The sequence below is a fragment of the Pristis pectinata genome, chromosome 1 (assembly GCF_009764475.1).
Source record: "Pristis pectinata isolate sPriPec2 chromosome 1, sPriPec2.1.pri, whole genome shotgun sequence".
Lineage (NCBI taxonomy): Eukaryota > Metazoa > Chordata > Chondrichthyes > Rhinopristiformes > Pristidae > Pristis > Pristis pectinata.
In genome coordinates this window covers 38,830,952-38,850,211 of record NC_067405.1, presented here as the reverse complement: position 1 = coordinate 38,850,211, position 19,260 = coordinate 38,830,952, and the positions used below count along the sequence as shown (strand labels likewise).

At 40.8% G+C, this 19,260-nt stretch overlaps 1 protein-coding gene across 3 annotated transcripts in view; it reads left to right on the top strand.

Moving 5' to 3' along the window:
* tanc1a (tetratricopeptide repeat, ankyrin repeat and coiled-coil containing 1a) overlaps positions 1–19,260 on the top strand; it is a 115,243-nt gene that overhangs the window by 27,339 nt on the left and 68,644 nt on the right. For all 3 annotated transcript variants that reach the window (XM_052025217.1, XM_052025300.1, XM_052025382.1), the window contains 4 exons: positions 3,669–3,848; positions 10,474–10,587; positions 13,586–13,716; positions 14,473–14,644. In XM_052025217.1, coding sequence (XP_051881177.1) covers positions 3,669–3,848; positions 10,474–10,587; positions 13,586–13,716; positions 14,473–14,644 — 597 coding nt within the window. The remainder of the gene's footprint in view (positions 1–3,668; positions 3,849–10,473; positions 10,588–13,585; positions 13,717–14,472; positions 14,645–19,260) is intronic.

The following is a 19,260-nucleotide window of genomic DNA, read 5'->3' as shown; positions in this document are numbered from 1 at the left end:
TTGTCAGGGCTATGGCTTGTTCACAGTCATCATTAGGAAAGGCCAGGTGATGCAAATTTCAAAGCTTTATAAATACCCTGACTCCTCAAACCTTGTCCCAACAATCGGCAGCCATGGGCTCCTCTAGGCAGCTGCCTAGCACTCTGAAAATTAAAATAAATGATGCCCACAAAGCAGGAGAAGGCTATAAGAAGATTGCAAAGCGTTTTCAGGTAGCCATTTCCTCAGTTCGTATGTAATTAAGCAATGGCAGTTAACAGGAACGGTGGAGGTCTGGAAGACCAAGAAAACTTTCCAAGAGAACTGCTCGTAGGATTGCTAGAAAGGCAAATCGAAACCCCCGTTTGACTGCAAAAGACCTTCAGGAAGATTTAACAGACTCTAGAGTGGTGGTGCACTGTTCTGCTGTGCAGCAACACCTGCACAAATATGACCTTCATGGAAGAGTCATCAGAAGAAAACTTTTCCTGCATCCTCACCACAAAATTCAGCGTCAGAAGTTTGCAAAGGAATATCTAAACAAGCCTGATGCATTTTGGAAACAAGTCCTGTGGACTGATGAAGTTAAAATAGAACTTTTTGGCTGCAATGAGCAAAGGTATGTTTGGGAAAAAAAAGGGTGCAGGATTTCATGAAAAGAACACCTCTCCAACTGTTAAGCATGGGGGTGGATCGATTATGCTTTGGGCTTGTGTTGCAGCCAGTGGCACGGGGAACATTTCACTGGTAGAGGGAAGAATGAATTCAATTAAGTACCAGCAAATTCTGGAAGCAAACATCACACTGTCTGTAAAACAAAAAAAAAGCTGAAGATGAAAAGAGGATGACCTGCAACAGGATATCAATCCTAAACACACCTCAAAATCCACAATGGACTACGTCAATAGACACATGCTGAAGGTTTTGCCATGGTTCTCACAGTCCCCCTACCTAAACATCATCGAAAATCTGTGGGTAGACCTCAAAAGAGTAGTGCGTGCAAGATGGCCCAAGAATCTCTCAGAACTAGAAGCCTTTTGCAAGGAAGAACGGGCGAAAATCCCCCAAACAAGAATTGAAAGACCCTTAGCTGGCTACAGAAAGCGTTTACAAGCTGTGATGCTTGCCAAAGGGGGTGTTACTAAGTACTGACCATGCAGGGTGCCCAAACTTTTGCTGGGCCCTTTCCCTTTTTTGTTACTTTGAAACTGTAAAAGATGGAAATAAAAAAGTAATCTTGCTTAAAATATTAAAGAAATGTGTCATCTTGAACTTCTGCCTTTTGGAAATCAGGTCATCTTTTACTCGCTTAGCTATTCACAGTAACAGAAATTTTGACCAGGGATGCCCAAACTTTTGCATGCCAATGTAACTTCCCTGTCGGATATTTAGGGACCTAGATTAACTTTCCATAATTTTCTTCCACATTCATAGAAACCTTTACAATCTGTTTACACCTCTCGTTGTATATTACTCTTGTTTTCTCCTTTCTCTTATCAATTTCTTGATCCATCTATGTTGAATTCTAAAGTTTTTCCAATCCTCAAGTTTGCTTTTTTTTTGACAATACTTATTTTTCTTTGACCTTACACCTTTTCCAGCTTGATTTTTCTGCCTCAGAGGGATCATCAGTGGTGTTTAGTGCATGCCAATGGAATGGAATCTGGACTAGAAGTGTTGAGGGACTATATGAAAACCACTTGATAAATGCAGAATTCCTTTCCATGATGGAATTAAATACATTGTTCTGAAAAAAAACTATCGTGTGATCACCTAGGTAGCACATAATAGTGTTACAGTTCATAAGTGTTTTATCCCCAAAAATTCTTGTTGAGTAAAAATTTCAGGTTCATAATTATTATGTTAGGTTGATGCAGGTTGATTATTTCATGTCAAGAATACATGAGCCAATTAAAAGTCAGTTGTCATACGAATTACAAATAAGAACAGAAAATGGTGGAAATTCTCAGTAGGGCAGGTAGCAACCGTGGAAAGGAAAAAGTTTCATGAAGTCAGTTTTAATTTGAAGAAAGGGTAGGGATGGGATGGGCAGGATAAAGGAGTTTCTTTGATCAGCTGATGCCTGGATTGCCTTGATGATAAGCTTTTGATGAAGTATGACTCCATCTGGTTGATAGGTTAATGAAGGTGGTTAGAGGGAACATGAAGAGAACATGTAAAAGCTGTGAAATGCAGAGCTGTAGGAAATGCCCAGCAGATTGGGCTGTGCTGATGAAGGGTCTTTGATCTGAAATTTGTCTCAGTTTCTCTTTCCACAGATTCTGCCTGACCTGCTAAATGTTTCTAGTATTTTGTTTTTATTTCAGATTTTTAGTATCTGTAAATTTTGATTTTCATGCAAAAGGATAGCCTCCAATTAATAGCTACATAAACAAGTCTCATAATTTTCTCGGTAGATGCACTAAAGGGGACATTTACATCAAATTTCTCCTAATTTCTGAATTTGGCAGCCGTTTTTCTCCAGTTACATTTATACCATTAATTTGACAGGAAATTCATTGTCTATTAAGTTGATTGGAAATGTAAATTAACTACAGTTTTAAAAGAAGCTCAGGAATGTGGAATACAAGGAAAGCTCCTTCAATACCATAATTCCAAGCAAATTCTCCAAACTCCTAGACCTAGGACTTAGTACCTCTTTCTACAACTGGATCCTTGACTTCCTGACACACCAGCACCTCTACTTCCTCAGAAGGCTAAGGAAATTCGGCATATTCCCATTGACCCTCACCAATTTTTATAGATGCACCATAGAAAGCATCCTATTTGGACATATCACAGCTTGGTATGGCAACTGCTTTGCCCAAGCCCACAAGAAATTGCAGAGAGTTGTGGACACAACTCAGTCCATCATGAATACCAGCCTCCCCTCCATTGACTCTGTCTACACTTCCCGCTGCCTCGGGAAAGCAGCCAACATAATCAAAGACCCCACCTACCTCTGTCATTTTCTCTTCTTTCCCATTCCATCGGACAGAAGATACAAAAGCTTGAAAACATGTACCACCAGGCTCAAGGACAGCTTCTGTCCTGCTGTTATAAGACTCTTGAACAGACCTCCTGATTGATAAAGATGAACTCTTGATCTCTCAATCTGTCTTGATGTGGCCCTTACACCTTATTTGTCTACCTGCACTACACTTTCTCTGTAACTGTAACATTATATTCTGCATTCTGTTATTGCTTTTCTCTTTGTACTACCTCGATGTACTTGTATTTTGGAATGATCTGTATGGATGGCATGCAAAACAAAGTTTTTCACTGCATTTCAATAGATGTGACAATAATAAACCAATTATCAAATACACAGCTTTGAAAGTGTCAGAAGAAGTCCTGAATTGCAGGCTGAGGGCACTAAATGATTATGACTTGTTCTGCTGTCATCCATTAATGTTGTGCAACTCTTCCTTTTCTTCCATTCACCTCATTTATCTTTCTATTTCAGTTTCATAGTCAGTGTCCATCTTTATTGCTTTTGCTGCCTTTTTGACCTTGTGTGGCACCTTTTACTTCTTGTCATCCCAATGTCTCCATCCTATATTTTTACTTACCTTCTTTCACCATCGTCTGTTTACACTTGTTTATTTTGGACACAGTGATTGAAGCTATACAATCAAATAGCTAACATTTTAACCAAATGACTATTGTTCTCTATTTTCATTCAACAGGAGACCCTGGTCTTTCTGGGCAAGTTGGTCTTTCAGATTGCAGTTCTGCCCCATTTTCAGTACAAGAGGATATATACAAGATGAATGTTTCTAAAGGAGTATCTATGTCGCTTCCATCTTCGCCTCTCTTGCCTCGTCAGCCATTTACAATGCATGCATGGACAGGCAAAAGGTCCCCAGGTATAAATTTTGAACTGCGTAGCCTCTTAATTACTTGAAGTAGCTGTAGAAATGTTGAATTTATTGCTGTTAATGTTTTTCTTCCAAAAAAAACTACAGCTGTACCTGCATTAATATTTGCAACAGGTTTGCATTCCACTTCCTACTAGTCTTCTCCCCTTTCTTCCTTGAAGCATTGATTTTTTTCTTGGTGTATGATTTGTCTGATGTCCTCCTTTCTCCAGGAAGAGTGAATACAGAAGTAAGGAGGTTGTGCTTTTGTTGTACAGGGCATTAGTGAGACCACATCTGGAGTACTGTGCACAGTATTAGTCTCTTCATTTAAGGAAGAATGTTAGTGCATTGGGAGCAGTTCAAAGAAGGTTTGCTGACTAGTACCTGGAAGGGGTGGGTGTCTGATGAAGAAAGGTTGGATAACCTGACCTTGAATCTGTTGAAGTTTAAAGAAGTGACTTGATTGAAATGTGAAAGATCCTGAGGGTTCTTGACAGAGTGGTAGGGGAGAGGAATTTCCCCTTGCTGGGAGGATCTTGAAATAGGGATCACTTTAAAAATGTGGAGTCACCCATTTAAAACAAAGGTGAGGCAAAAATATTTCTGTAAGTGTTGAGAGTCTTTCAAACTCTTCCTCAAAGATTGGTAGGATAGGGTTTGTTGAGTATTTTTAGGACAAAGGTAGATAAGCAAGAGGATGTATGGTTACTGTGGTGGATAGGGATCTAAAGGTGAAGTTACAGTCAAATCAGCCAGGATCTTATTAAGTGCTGAAGCAAGCTCAAAGAACTGAGTGGCCAACTCCTATTTGTTTGTATATATATATATATATGCTGCCAAATTGGACCTCAGTTGTGCTGCAAATGACGTATGTTCCATTTGCACAGAAGACCTAGTGTTCAGCAGTGGAAGGGAGTCACAGCCTACGCAATTTAATAGGATCATCAATTAATTGTTGGGTTGTAGGTAATGGATTTGTGGGAGTTTTGGTTTGTGTTTGCAAACATCAGAGCTTATTTTATCCATAAAGGAGCATGGCAGACTTAAATAATGGACCGGATCCAGCCTGGCCCACATCCTGCATTTTTTCTCGTGTGATTCCTGGCTCTGCACTAACATTTGATTTTTTTTTCCAAAACTGATCTAGTTGGAGGCTTTGCTGCTGTGGCCATCCCCAAGCCTGAGTTGTCCACTCAATTTGGCCTTGGGCAATGGTACTGATACAAATTAATTTAAAACATTGATATGAGTAAAATAAACTACATGCCCTTGCTTAACTTTTTTATGACCATGACTAGTGTAGAACCAAAGGGCACCTATGAAACTTATCTAACACTTGGCTCAACTTGATTGACTCTGCCTTTGAATTTGGTGCTGATCTCTAGCAAGTACTGTGGTGCTGCAATGTAGAAGTCAGGAATGTGCTGCCACGCCTCAATGAGCAAAAGGTGAACATGTTTTGGTTCATCGTGTCCTGACTTCTAGGCTACAACCAAGCCCTATTAGTCCCAGACATTGGGATTTTGGTGACCTTTCTTCTCTGTGTACACAGTTTTGGGGAGAATGAAAAAGGAAAGAGAATGCAGAGCACAGCAACCTGTTAAAGGGAAGGAACGGAAACCTACCATGCGGAACCTTGTTGAAGGCCTTACTAAAGTCCAAAATAGGAAGTTATGTTACAGCTTTATAAAACCCTGGTTAGGCCACATTTAGAGTATTGCATTCAATTCTGGTTGCCTCATTATAGAAAGGAAGTGGAGGCTTTGGAGAGGGTGCAGAGGAGGTGTACCAGAGTGCTGCCTGGTTTGGAGGACATGTGCTTTGAGGAGAGGTTGGACAAGCTGGGCTGTTTTCTTTAAGAGTACCGGAGGCTAAGGGGAGACTTGACAGAAGTTTATAAAATCATGCAAAGCGTAGATAGACAGCCGGTATCTTTTTCCCAGGATTGAAATGGGGATGAATTTAAGGTGAGAGGGGGAAAGTACAAAAGAGATGTACGAGGCAGATTTTTTTTTACACAATAGTGGTGGGAGCCTGGAATGCACTGAGAAGGGTTGGTGGTGAAGGCAGATAGTATAGGAGCACTTAAAACACTCTTGGATAGGCACATGAATATGCAGAGAAGGGAGGGATATAGTGAATGTGCGGGGAAGAGGACTTAGATTAATTAGGAGTCATTAGTTTGGCACAACTAAGCTGTGCTGTCCTATATTCTATAACCTCAATCGTCTTTCATTGTAAGGTATGACTCCAGCCAGTGGAGTGTTTTTTCCTTTGATACCCTTTGCCTTCATTTAAACAGGATGCCTTGATGCCATGATTGGTCAAAGGCTACCTTGATTTCAAGGGCAATCACTCTCATCTCAGCTCTGAAATTCAGCCCTTGGGTTCATGTTTGAATTAAGCTGTGAGGTCTGGAGTCAAATGGCCCTGGCAAAACCCCAACTGGCAATTGGTGCATAGGTTATTGGTGAAATTAAGTGCCACTGCATAGCACTGTCAAAACAGCTTCTAATACTTTGCTGACAATTGAGTGTGGACAGATTGGGTAGTTATTAGCTGGATTGGATCTGTCTTGATGTTTTTGAATGGGACACATCTGGACAATTTTCTACATTGGTAAATGCCAGTGTTGTAATGTACTGGAATAGCTTGGCTAAAGATGTAGTTAGTTCTGGTGTGAAGGTCTTCAGTAATTCAGTTGGGATGTTGTCTGATGCTGTAGTCTTTGCAGCATTTAGTCTTGATGTTCTTGATATCATGGAGGAAGCTAAGATGGATCCTGTATTTGTCATTTCTGGCTGAACATGGTTATGAATGCTTAAGCTTTTTCTTTAGCACTCACGTGTTAGACCATGACATTGTTAAGGATAGAGACTTTCTTGAAGCTGCTGTCTCGCATTAGCTGTTTAATTGTTGAGCAATTACCACTATATGTCATAGGACTGCTTTGATATGATCTGTTGTAAGATTGCTTGGATTATTGTAAGATTTTTTTTAGCATGCAAATATTTTGGCATTGCAACTTCAGTCGATTGGTACCTCATAATTTTTAGGTATGCATGGTGTTATCCCTAGATATCCCTTCTTACCACCTCTGCATATATTTATCTTTACACATTCCCATAGTACCTGTCTTCCATGTGCTTTTTACTGTCCCAGTGTTGCACCACAGTGTTTATCTGTTGGTTACTGTGTGGCTGGTGGAAGCCTACAGATGATCATGGAGGATGACTGAACAGCACAGAGCATAGAACATCCAACTTTGAATAGCACTCTTCACAAGTCATAGCAGTCTTGTTGAAGGAATTGGTGGAATAGTAAGAGTGGCAGAACAAATGTCATCATCATGACCAAGGACAAGTGATTTGTGCTCATGGCGGTGCCTTGACGCTGTTGCTGACCTCTTGTGATAATTCCAGATCCATTTTGAATATTGTGCCTAGAACCATTATGGTTGCATGGCCAGAATCTAAGGTTGCATGATATTTTGTGCTTGTGTGGTACAATAGAAACAGACAATTACTGTGAGATGTTGCATAATTGTTGGGTCTGTAAGTATTGAAATGGAGCTGGCCACCAAAAGAGATGTCGGAGTCACACCCTTCCATGCTCCTTGACATTGTATGCTTAGCTTCTGGCAATCCAACGTTGTATGTACCCAGCAGTTGTCTTTCGTTGGCTCATCTGAGTCCTCTGGAGCAGAACTTGTGTGATCTTGCCCTCTGGGGAGCAGGCACCTCGGTCACTTTTCATCCTAACTTGCCTCATGGCAGAATAATGTCACCATTGTTAGGTCTGGCCTTCTGATAAATCCTATTGGTATCTGAGCCATTGGTTGCTGGTTTAAGACTGAGTCAAGATTTGCCTTTGTTGCTGTCGTACTGCAGAACAGCAGGAAGAGGATTTATTGTGAACAAAACTGTTCAGTGACACCACTGCTCATGGATTGTTGATGGTGAAATCAGTTTCTCTGAGGGCTGTTTCTACCCTCACAGCTCAACATGTCCCCTGCAGATTTGTTGCTCCTGATACTAGTTTGCACCAATATGACTATACTGACCGATCCAGTTATGCTGAGCACTCACTCTCTTCTGGGGAGGGAAGATATTTCGGCTCAACAAGTTTTGTAATTTGAGAATATAAGAAATTTAAGCAGGACTGTTCAGCCTCGTGTCTGCTCCACCATTCAATAAGATCATGGTTGATCTCTTACCTCATTGCTGCTTTCCTGCATTAACCCTATATCTGATCCTCATTATATCCAAAAGTCAATCAACACTGCCTTGAACATACGTTGTGATTGAGCCTCCATTGTCCTTTTGGGCGTAGAATTTCAAAGATTTACTACGAGTGAATATCATCTCAGTCCTGAATGGCCAATCCATTATTTTGAGACAGATCCTTGGTACCAGATACTCTAGCCACAATAAATGTCATCTCTGCACCTGTCATCTCAAGTCCTGTAAGAATTCTAAATGTTTCAATGAGATCATCTCTTATTCTTATATATAGATATACTCGGTTTGTTTAATCTCTGCTCTTAGGACAATTCCTCTGAAACTGGATAATTTAAGTACTCCCTCTTTGACAAGTATTTCCTTCCTTGGGTAGGAAGATGAGACCTGTACGTAGTATTCCTCGTGGTCTCAATTGCAGTAAAATATTTACATAAATCCCATTACAATAAAAGCCTTTGGCAGTGATCGCTAATGTCAGTTGTGTACCACCTTCAAGGGAAAGAAGTGTGGCAGTGATTTGTGAATAAACAAAGAGTAACATTATGCAAATAATGTTCTCTGCACAATTGAAGAAATACTTGTAAAGTATCATTATCATAATGTAGGAAGTACAAGTGCTAATATTTTCACATGATTCCACAAATAGGTGTCAGATAAATAGTTGAGAGAGAAATATTAGCCAGGCTACCAAGAAGAGCTCTTGTGCTCCTCAGTGTTAGTGGTAGTTTGCATCCATTTGAGAGGCCAGGGTGAGACTCTGTTCACGATTTGATCAGAAAATGACATCTTGAGAGTGTAATGCTCCGTTGGAATTGCACATGCATTTCAAACAAGGTATTAGTGATCAAATCAGTAAAAAAGATGATAAATAAAGAGAAGTTACTTTCACCCAGTCTAGATGGGATACATCTGTTGCTACTGGATGCAAGGATGGAGATAGCCAAGGAAGTTTATGACTAGAGACTTAGCTATAGGAGTGGTTCCGAAGAAGTGGAGGATTGCAATTGTTCCACTCCTTTTGCTTGAAGAAAGTACAATAGGCCAAATGGGCTAAAGTTAATGGAAAGAAGGCTGAGGGGTAAACTGAGACAAAATTGTCACTTGGAAAAATAATGAATGAAGAAAAACTGTCATGTTTTTTTTAAAGCAACTCAAATTTAAGTAACTTTTTAAGGCTTGAAATGCAATTAAAGTTATTATTTTTGAAAATAGAACAACGTGTTTGATTCAGAACTAGTCAATAAGACGTTAGTGAAATTGAACCTCGATTAAAATCAGTGATATAGAAGGGTAGCAGACAGTTGGGGCAGTAATAGTTGAACTGATGAGCACAATGGTTTCTCTGAGATTGACATTAATACAAATTGAGGTTTTGTAAGATATTCACAGGGACTTGCTTGTTTTCTTCATTGTTAACTAAATATTTCAAAACTGGTGCAGTGGGAAGAAATATGGCAGGTTGCAGTTTAATGCAGGGATGTGAAGAGCACATGAGAGTTTAAAAGCTAAGAAGTCATCTTTGATACAACATTTCTTAGGCCCCAGCTGGATTAATATGTTCAGTTTTTGACATCATACTTTGGGAATCATGTCAGTCCCATGGAGAGCATATAGAGATTTACTTGAATGGCAAAAGAGAGTGCAGGATTTCAGATTAATTTAGAAGTTACAGAAATTGGTGGAGGTGTCTAATTAAAGGTGTTCAAGATTGCGAGGTGCTGTGATAGGAGAAAATAGTGGCAAATGTGTTAGTAATCAGGAGATGTATTTTGAGTTAACCGGCAAAAATATACATCAGACATCGTCACATCATCAGTTATGTTCTAAAATATATTGCTTGAAGGTAGTGTCAGTAATATAACCTGTAGATAAATACTTGAAGTGGAAAAATATTTGAGGGCTTTGGATAAGAAGCGGGGGAATGGAAATAATTGGGTAGCTTTTTTCAGAGTGCTGCTCAGAGAATGGGCACAAATGGCTTTCTTCTGTGACTTTTAAATTTCTCAGATGGGGTTTGAATCTACAGAGCTTTCAACTCTTGTGTCAGAATGCTATCACTGATTTATGACTGATGCCTGATAGGATGAAAGAAAATTGGCACTGACATGATCGGGCATTGTTAGATAAATGTCCTTAAAACCAGCAAGGAGAGTTAACATTGACATAATAAAAGAATAACAAGGACACAATAAACTATGTACTTTAAAGTGTTTTATCCTAATAATACCTACATGAGGTCATTGTTTTGACCTTGTGATATGGTTTATATTCTTGGTACTTTTTTTTGGCTGGAGTTTTCCTTCCATATTCACTTATGAGCATTACATTTCATTTGCTTCATTGCATATTCCTCCTCGATGATTTGAGCAAGATTTTTTTCCTTCATGCAGGCCCAATCAGGAAGCTGAAGTATGTAGAAAGCCCTAAGGTACCAGGAGATACAATTGCTTCTGCATTGACCAAGTTGGCAGAGAAAAAAGACCATTCCCAATTTGTACATAATGGTGAGTATACCCTTTAAAACTTTTCCTTTCAATAGTCTTAAAATGGTTGAAGCTTCTGTTGTGTAAAGACATAAATGGTAGAGTGGTGCTGTCAGGAGTGGGTAGTGTGTAGATATCTGAGGCATTAATTACATCAGTATTGTTTTCTCATTCTATACAACTTTTGCACAATGCATTTAACGTGAACATTGGTAAAACAGCTTAGTTAACAATTTTGTTATCTGTTATCAGACCAGTTTCATTTGAGCCTTTCTTTATTTGTGGAATCAATACCTTGTTAGGAAATTCCAAACATTTGCAAGAGGATCATAAAGTGTCCAGAAAGCTCAAATTATATCATGCATTCTGATAGTTTGTGATTCAACTGTAACTATTTTGCTCTTTTTCTGGAGCCTATTATCTTACTGCAACAGCTGGAAATACTCAGCATGTCTTGGCTTTTCATCAAAACTAGGAAAGATTAGAGATGAATGTTTTAAAATCTTAAAAGATATGGCAAAGGTAAGAAAATGAAAGGAATAGACGGGGTAGATTGCAGGAGAATGCTGAATCTGCTGGATATCTAAATTAAAGAGAAATGCTGGAAATGTTCATTATCTGAAATGATTGAACTTGTTTTTGAATCTGGAAGGCTGCAGTATGCTTAATTGAAAGATGAGGTGTTATTTCTTGACATTGCTTAGAACTTTTATTGGAATATTGTAGAAGGGTGCAATCTGAGAAGCTGAGAGTTGGGCTTGGAAGAATAATTAAATTGACTGGACTGGGAGTTTGGAGTCATGCTCATAGACCAAATTGTCCTCAAAGCTGTTGCCCATCCTGCACTTAGTTTGTCCATTGTGTCGTGAATAACCGATACTAAATGGGAAAAGGTACAAGTAAAATGCTGTGGGAAAGGAGGAAGTAAAAGAGCAAGTCTTATGCTTTTTTTTTGCTGCATTACATGGAAAGGCATCAGTAAGGCATAAATAGATGCCATTTTGTCCATCATCATCAATGTGATCTGGAGGCCATAGTCTTTTGAAATGCTGAAAGGAGAGGGAAGGGGCAGCTATGTTTGGTGCTATCATGTTGGAAATATTTCAAATGATGGAAGATTTGTTGAACAGGAACCTATTGTGATTTGGGGAGCGGGGAAGATGACAACAGAAGTATGGGGATAAAATGGACATGGTAAAGGCCCTGATCAACTATGGTGGAGGAGAATCCAAGGTTGAGGAAAAAGCAAGATACCGAAAGCATGGAAAATAGCACATGGGGGAAAAGAAGAACAGATGTGATACAGATTGCAAAATTGGGAAAATGGAATCAAATCCTTTCGGAAGTAGAGTGAGAAAGTATAGTCAACATAGGCTTGAGCACCTGTAGTCTTATAGTCATAAGCCTATCCTCTGAAGTGGAAATGGAAGAGTCAAGAAAGGGAGCTGTTGGAGATTAACCTTAAGGGGATCTTCGGATCCAAGTCCATAGCTCCCTGAAAGTGGGAGCACCTGTAGTCTTATAGTCATGAGCCTATCTGAAGTGGAAATGGAAGAGTCAAGAAAGGGAGCTGTTGGAGATTAACCTTAAGGGGATCTTCGGATCCAAGTCCATAGCTCCCTGAAAGTGGCTATGCAAGTAGATAGGATGGCAAAGAAGGCATATGGCATGCTTGCCTTCATTGGTCGGACAATGAGTACAAGAGTAAAGGAAGTCATGTTGCAGCTATATAAAAACTTTGGTTAGGCCGCACTTGGAGTATTGTGTGCAATTCTGGTCACCCCATTACAGGAAGGATGTGGAGGCTTTGGAAAGGGTACAGAAGAGGTTTACCAGGATGCTGCCTGGATTAGAGGGTAGGAGCAATGAGATGTTGGGCAAACTTCGGTTGTTTTCTCTGGAGTGTTAGAGGCTGAGGGGAGACCTAATAGAAGTTTCTAAAATTAAGAGAGGAATACATAGGGTTGACAGAATCTTTTTCCCAGGTTAGAAAGATCAAATACCAGAAAGCATGCATTTAAGTTGTGAGGGGGGAAAATTCTTTTACATAAAGAATGGTAGCTGGAATGGGTTGCTGGGGTAGGTGGTGGAAGTAGATACGATAGTGACATTTGTTTGTTAGACACATGAATATACAGGTAATGGAGGGATATGGATCATGTACAGTCAGAAGAGATTTAATTTAATTCGGCACCATGCTTAGTGCAGATAAGTGGCCGAAGGGCCTGTTCCAGTGCTGTACTGTTCTATGTTCTAACCACTTGAAAGTAACGAAAGAGTAGAAACTGGGGTCAGAGTAGGAAATAGTAGAAATATCAGTATACAAGAAGGGGGAACGCTAAGGTGAACTACTAAAACATAAAATATTCCATGCATTTCATGAGAAGACAGGTATAGCTTTCCCCACCTCACTCTCTCATGTTTGCCACCCTACCCCACCCTTCTTCTGTACCGGTTTCTGCAAATATAATTTTATTTCAACCTCTGAAGTCTCCTTACTCTCCTGGCCTCAATTTTTAATTGGAGATGCTGCTTTATTGTGCATTTTTACTGTCCAGGTCCAGCAACAGTGATAAATTATTGTATGTTTAAATGAAGCTAAACACAGCCGTGTTGTTTTGATAATTAGCTTAAATCAGGCATTGAATCCATAGTAGCTTTATTCTTAGCGTGCAGTCAGTTACATTGAATTAATTGCAAAGAAACTGCATTTGATCCAGCAAGTCCATTAAAAAGTTTGGTGATCTTTTGACAGATATTGTTTGACTTGTTTCATGTTTAAGCATTTCCTGTTTTTGTGTTAGATTTCCGGAAACTGCACTGTTATATTTGGCTTAGTAACTTAAGATGCATAGTGAATTTATTGTAAATGAGCATTGTAAAGTCAGATGAAAAAATGTATTCCAAGTAACCTGGGACTAGACTTGTCTAAATGTTCAATAAGTTTGTTACACAACTATAATTGGAACAAACAGGCAAAACTTAAACAGTAGCATGTTGAATAATTTATTTTTAACAGAGACACAGAAAAGCAATGAACGAAGCTCTTCCCCTGCTGCTCAAGAACTGATGACAAGATTGGGGTTTCTACTGGGTGAAGGGATTCCAAGTACTGCTCGTCTGCCTGTAGAAGAGAAAAGCGAAAAAATGGTATGATTGTCAAATTTAGTAAACCAGATATTACCTCATAATAATGCCTGTCTAAAATTTGTCAGATTTTATACACTCTCCACCATTAAATACGAATTTTGAAAATTAATAGAATTTTTTGAGCATTTATTGCATATGCTGATCATTCCACCTGTCCTACTGAATCTCTCTCCCCCTCCCCCCCTCCCCCCCCCTCCCCCCCTCTCCCTCCCCCATCTCCACCTGTCTGCCTTCAACTCCGTGATTCGTTATAACTTAGAAGGAAGCCATTTCAGCCCATTGTCTCTCTGCCAGCTGATATTTTCTGTAGGCTATTCTCCAAACAGGCTCTCTACTGACCCCAACCCCACCCCCAGCAAATTCTACCCTGGCATACACACTAGGCACCTGCAGTGGCTGATTTATAGGTTAAATTTTTGGGAGGCGCACTTCTTTGGGATGCAGGAGCACTTGTGATCACAGAGAATGTGCCATACAGGCAGCACCAGAGGTCAGGATTGAACCTGTGTCAGTGGATCTGTGAAGCACCAGCTTTGCTAACTGTGCCATTGTACTTCTGTCTTTTTGTTCTCTCTCTTTTCTCCCTCGCTAGTGCTCTTCTCTACTTCATCTTGATATAAAAAACTGTTTGAAGTGCACATTTTCATCTGCAAAATGTTTGGAGTTTTTGATTAGTTTTCAAATTCTTATCCTGCAAATGTTTATGGAATTAATTTTTCTATTTTAAATCCTTCATGGTTTTCAACTGCTGTTCAGAGAATCAGTCCATGTTCGACACTAACAAGCAGTACTGCATCTCCAGGCACTGACAGCCCAAGCTCAACTCTGAATAGCTCTATCAGCAAACCACCTCAAAAAAAACCCAGTCCTTGTGGGACTATTACCAGCTTAAGCTCCACACTGGAAAGCAAGGATAGTGGCATTATAGGTAAGAAAATACATATCCTAAAATTAAGTAATGACCACAGAAGTTCTCAATATTTCTTTGTCATTTTAGTTATAGATGGATCAGTAATTCTTAATTCAGATCATAAGAATTACAGTTCATAATCACTTGCCATACTGACAGCTAAATATTCCAAATCAACCATTGAAATATTTTAATGATTTATAATGTATTTGAAGTTAATTTTGTACATTTTTTGAGGTGATGAGAACATCTCAGATTATGTACTTCACTATTCACAAATTGCCACAAAACTGTTGGCAAATGTGCACAGGTGGATATGATAGAAACAATGGGGATATGATAGAAACAATGGGATAGATCTTTTCACCGAAAAGCTCTCAGATCCACTGGCTTTGAAGCTCTGCCTGAGCCGCAGTGCAATCTTTTACTCCAGTTAAGTGCTACCCCTGGCTACTGTGCTGCACTGGTGGACTCCTTTCAGAGTCCATTATGGCAACACAGACTTCCCCAGATTCTCATGCTTGGGCTGCAAATTCTATCCACTGAGCCTATGACAAGTTCTATAGGAAGAAGCAGCTGCAGATAGAAGGGTGAGTAGAAGATAACTTGCTTTTCATTTTTTTAATTTAAGTTAACTATTTTGTTTTCTTTTGTTTTAAAATATCTTTCATTTTTAATTTCTATTTTAATTATTTAATTGTGCCTGAGCTTTTTTGAATGTTGGTGTATCATAATTGTGAGGAGCAGGGAGGTAGGGCCTGTCAAAGCCATTCCATTAGCATGGTTAACTGCTTCGAATTGGCGAGGAGGCCCTGTGCAATTCTGCAATTCAGTAGTTTCATTATTGAAACTATTTTTTCATTTCAGAATTTGATTACCTTAATTCCAGAATTCATCTGTATATCTTTACTGTAGTTAGAAATTCTGTTGAACACCTGTTTTGTGTTCTCGCTTGTTGCTGGCCAACTAGCAAAAATTACTATTAAATTTTGCTTGGCATTTGTTTTTTGATGATATATTGTAAAACATTATTGTTGCCAAAATTATTTCATTGTTTCAAATGTTTATATTTTTTAAAATCTTAACCAATTCTCTGCCTTAACAGGTAAGGTCATTTGGCCTCTTGAGCATACTACAGTGGATATTTGCACACCTGTTTTGTTTTTAGTTGACATCTGTGTTCTGAGTTTTGTGAAGTCCTGCAGATTAAGTCTATGGGAAAATCAAATGAACCAAAAATTGGTACTGTTATTTTTTGATTCCGAAGCAAATGATATGCTGACTGAAAAGCTAACTTTGGGGAGCCGTATACAATCCAGAATAAAAGTAGTTTTTGTATTCTTTAGGACAACATTTAGAAATTTAGAGGCCTAGCTGCAGTTACCAGGTCTCTGGCACTGGGACTGGTACTGCTGCTCAGAAGGGAAGGGTGGGAAAGAGACATGCGGTATTGATAGGGGACTCAATAGTCAGGGAAACAGATAGGAGGTTCTGTGGCAGTGAGCATGAATCCCGGATGGTATGTTGCCTCCCAGGTGCCAGGGTCCGGGATGTCACTGATCGGGTTCACAGAATTCTTGAGTGGGAGGGAGAGCAGCCAGAAGTTGTGGTCCATATTGGCACCAACGACATAGGTAGGAAGGGGGATGAGGTCCTGAAGAGTGAGTTCAGGGAGCTAGGCAGAAAATTGAGGAACAGGACCTCAAGGGTAGCAATCTTGGGATTGCTGCCAGTGCCATGTGATAGTGAAGGTAGGAATAAGAGGAGGTGGCAGATAAATGCGTGGCTGAGAAGCTGGTGCAGGAGGGAGGGTTTTAGATTTCTGGATCATTGGGATCTCTTCTCGGGAAGGTGGGACCTGTACAGAGAGGACGGGTTACACCCGAACCAGAAGGGGGCCAATATCCTTGCGGCGAGATTTGCTAGGGTGGTTCGGGAGGGTTTAAACTAGTTTGTGAGGGGGAAGGGAACCGGAGGAGTAGGTCAGAGGAAGAAGGGAATGGGGAAAAGTTAGATCAAACAGGTAGAGAGGCTTTGGAGAAGGAGAAGCAGAATACAGGCTATAAAAGTAGTAAGGTAGATGGACTGAAGTGTGTTTACTTAAATGCAAGAAGTGTCAGGAATAAGGGGGATGAACTGAGGGCTTGGATAAGTATGGGGGACTATGATATTGTGGCTATTACTGAGACGTGGCTGACGTCAGGAGAGGAGTGGATATTGAATATTCCTGGTTTTCGGTGTTTTAAGAGGGATAGGGAAGTGGGGAGAAGAGGAGGAGGGGTGGCGATACTGGTCAGGGACACTGTTACTGCTGTGGAAAGGATGGATGTTGTAGAAGGATCATCTCTAGAGTCCGTATGGGTGGAATTAAGGAACAAGAAAGGAGCAGTTACTCTACTAGGAGTATTCTATAGGCCCCCCCGGTAGCAGTAGAGATATAGAGGAGCAGATTGGTAGGCAGTGTTTGGAGAGAAGCAAAAATAACAGGGTTGTTATAATGGGAGACTTCAACTTCCCAAATATAGACCGGAACCTGCTTAGTGCCAAAGGTTTAGATGGAACAGAATTTGTTAAGTGTGTCCAGGAGGGATTCCTGACGCATTATGTCGACAGGCCGACTAGAGGGAATGCCATGTTAGATCTAGTTTTAGGAAATGAACTGGGACAGGTGAAGGATCTATTGGTGGGTGAGCATTTGGGGGACAGTGACCATTGCTCCATAACCTTTAAAATTGTCATGGACAGGGACAGGTGCAGAGAGGACAAGAGGTTTTTCAATTGGGGAAGGGCGAACTACGAGGCTATAAGGAGAGAACTTGGGAGTGTAAATTGGGATGTCCTTTTTGAAGGAAAATGTACCATGGAGATGTGGTTGATGTTCAGGGATCTTATGCAGGATGTTAGGGATAAATATGTCCCGGTGAGGTAGAGAAGGAATGGCAGGGTGAAGGAACCGTGGGTGACGAGAGAGGTGGAACGACTTGTTAGGGAGAAGAAGGTAGCATACGTGAGGTATAAGCAGCAAGGTTCAGACAGGGCCCGTGAGGAATATAGGGTGGCGAGGAAGGAACTTAAGAAAGGGCTGAGGAGGGTTAGAAGGGGACATGAAAAGGCTTTGGCTAGTAGGGTTAAGGAAAATCCCAAGGCTTTTTTCAAGTACGTGAAGGGTAGGAGGATGGCTAGGGTAAAGGTAGGTCCGATTAAGGACAAAGGTGGGAGAATTTGCTTGGAGGTGGCAGAAGTGGGAGAAGTTCTCAATGAGTACTTCTCTTTGGTATTCACCAGGGAGAGGGGTCTTGATGATGCGGAAGGGAGTGCTGGTAGGGGTAATGTTCTCGAGGTTGTAGATATCAAGAGAGAGGATGTGTTGAAGTTGTTAAATAATATTAAGACAGATAAATCTCCGGGGCCTGACGGGATTTTCCCCAGGCTGCTTCGAGAGGCTAGGGAGGAGATTGTTGAACCGCTGGTAAGGATCTTTGAGTCCTCGTTGTCCACGGGGATGGTGCTGGAGGATTGGAGGGTTGCGAATGTTGTCCCCTTGTTCAAAAAAGGTAATAGGGATAGGCCGGGGAATTATAGACCGGTGAGTCTCACGTCTGTGGTGGGTAAGCTGTTAGAAAGGATTCTAAGGGATAGGATTTATGAACACCTTGAGAATCATGGACTGATTAGGGACAGCCAGCATGGCTTTGTGAAGGGAAGACCTTGCCCCTCAAGCCTGATAGAGTTCTTTGAGGAGGTGACCAGGAAGATTGATGAGGGCAGTGCGGTGGATGTGGTTTACATGGATTTTAGTAAGGCATTTGATAAGGTTCCTCATGGTAGGCTTCTTCAGAAGGTCAGAGGCCAAGGGATCCAAGGAAGCTTGGCTGTGTGGATTAGGAATTGGCTTGCATGTAGAAAGCAGAGGGTTGTGGTGGAAGGAGTGCCCTCGGATTGGAAGGCAGTGATTAGTGGTGTCCCGCAGGGATCGGTTCTGGGACCTCTACTTTTTGTGATATTTATAGATGACTTAGATGAGGGGGTGGAGGGCTGGGTTAGTAAGTTTGCAGATGACACTAAGGCGGTGTTGTGGATAGTGTGGAGGGCTGTCGGAGCTTACAGAGGGATATTGATAGGATGCAGAGCTGGGCTGACAAGTGGCAGATGGAGTTCAATCCAGAGAAGTGTGAGGTGGTACACTTTGACAGGACAAAATCCAGGGCAGAGTACTGGGTGAATGGCAAGGTACTTGGCAGTGTGGAGGAGCAGAGGGATCTGGGGGTTCATATTCACAGTTCATTGAAAGTTGCCTCACAGGTGGAAAGAGCAGTTAAGAAGGCCAATGGGATGTTGGCTTTCATAAATCGCGGGATTGAGTTTAAGAGCCGCGAGGTGATGATGCAGCTTTACAAAATTCTAGTTAGGCCACACTTAGAGTACTGTGTTCAGTTCTGGTCGCCTCATTATAGGAAGGATGTGGAGGCGTTGGAGAGGGTGCAGAGGAGATTTACCGGGATGCTGCCTGGATTAGAGAGTTTTGAATATGAGGAGAGGCTTAAGGTGCTAGGGCTTTATTCACTGGAAAGGAGGAGGATGAGAGGAGACATGATAGAGGTATATAAAATACTGAGAGGAATAGATAGAGTAGA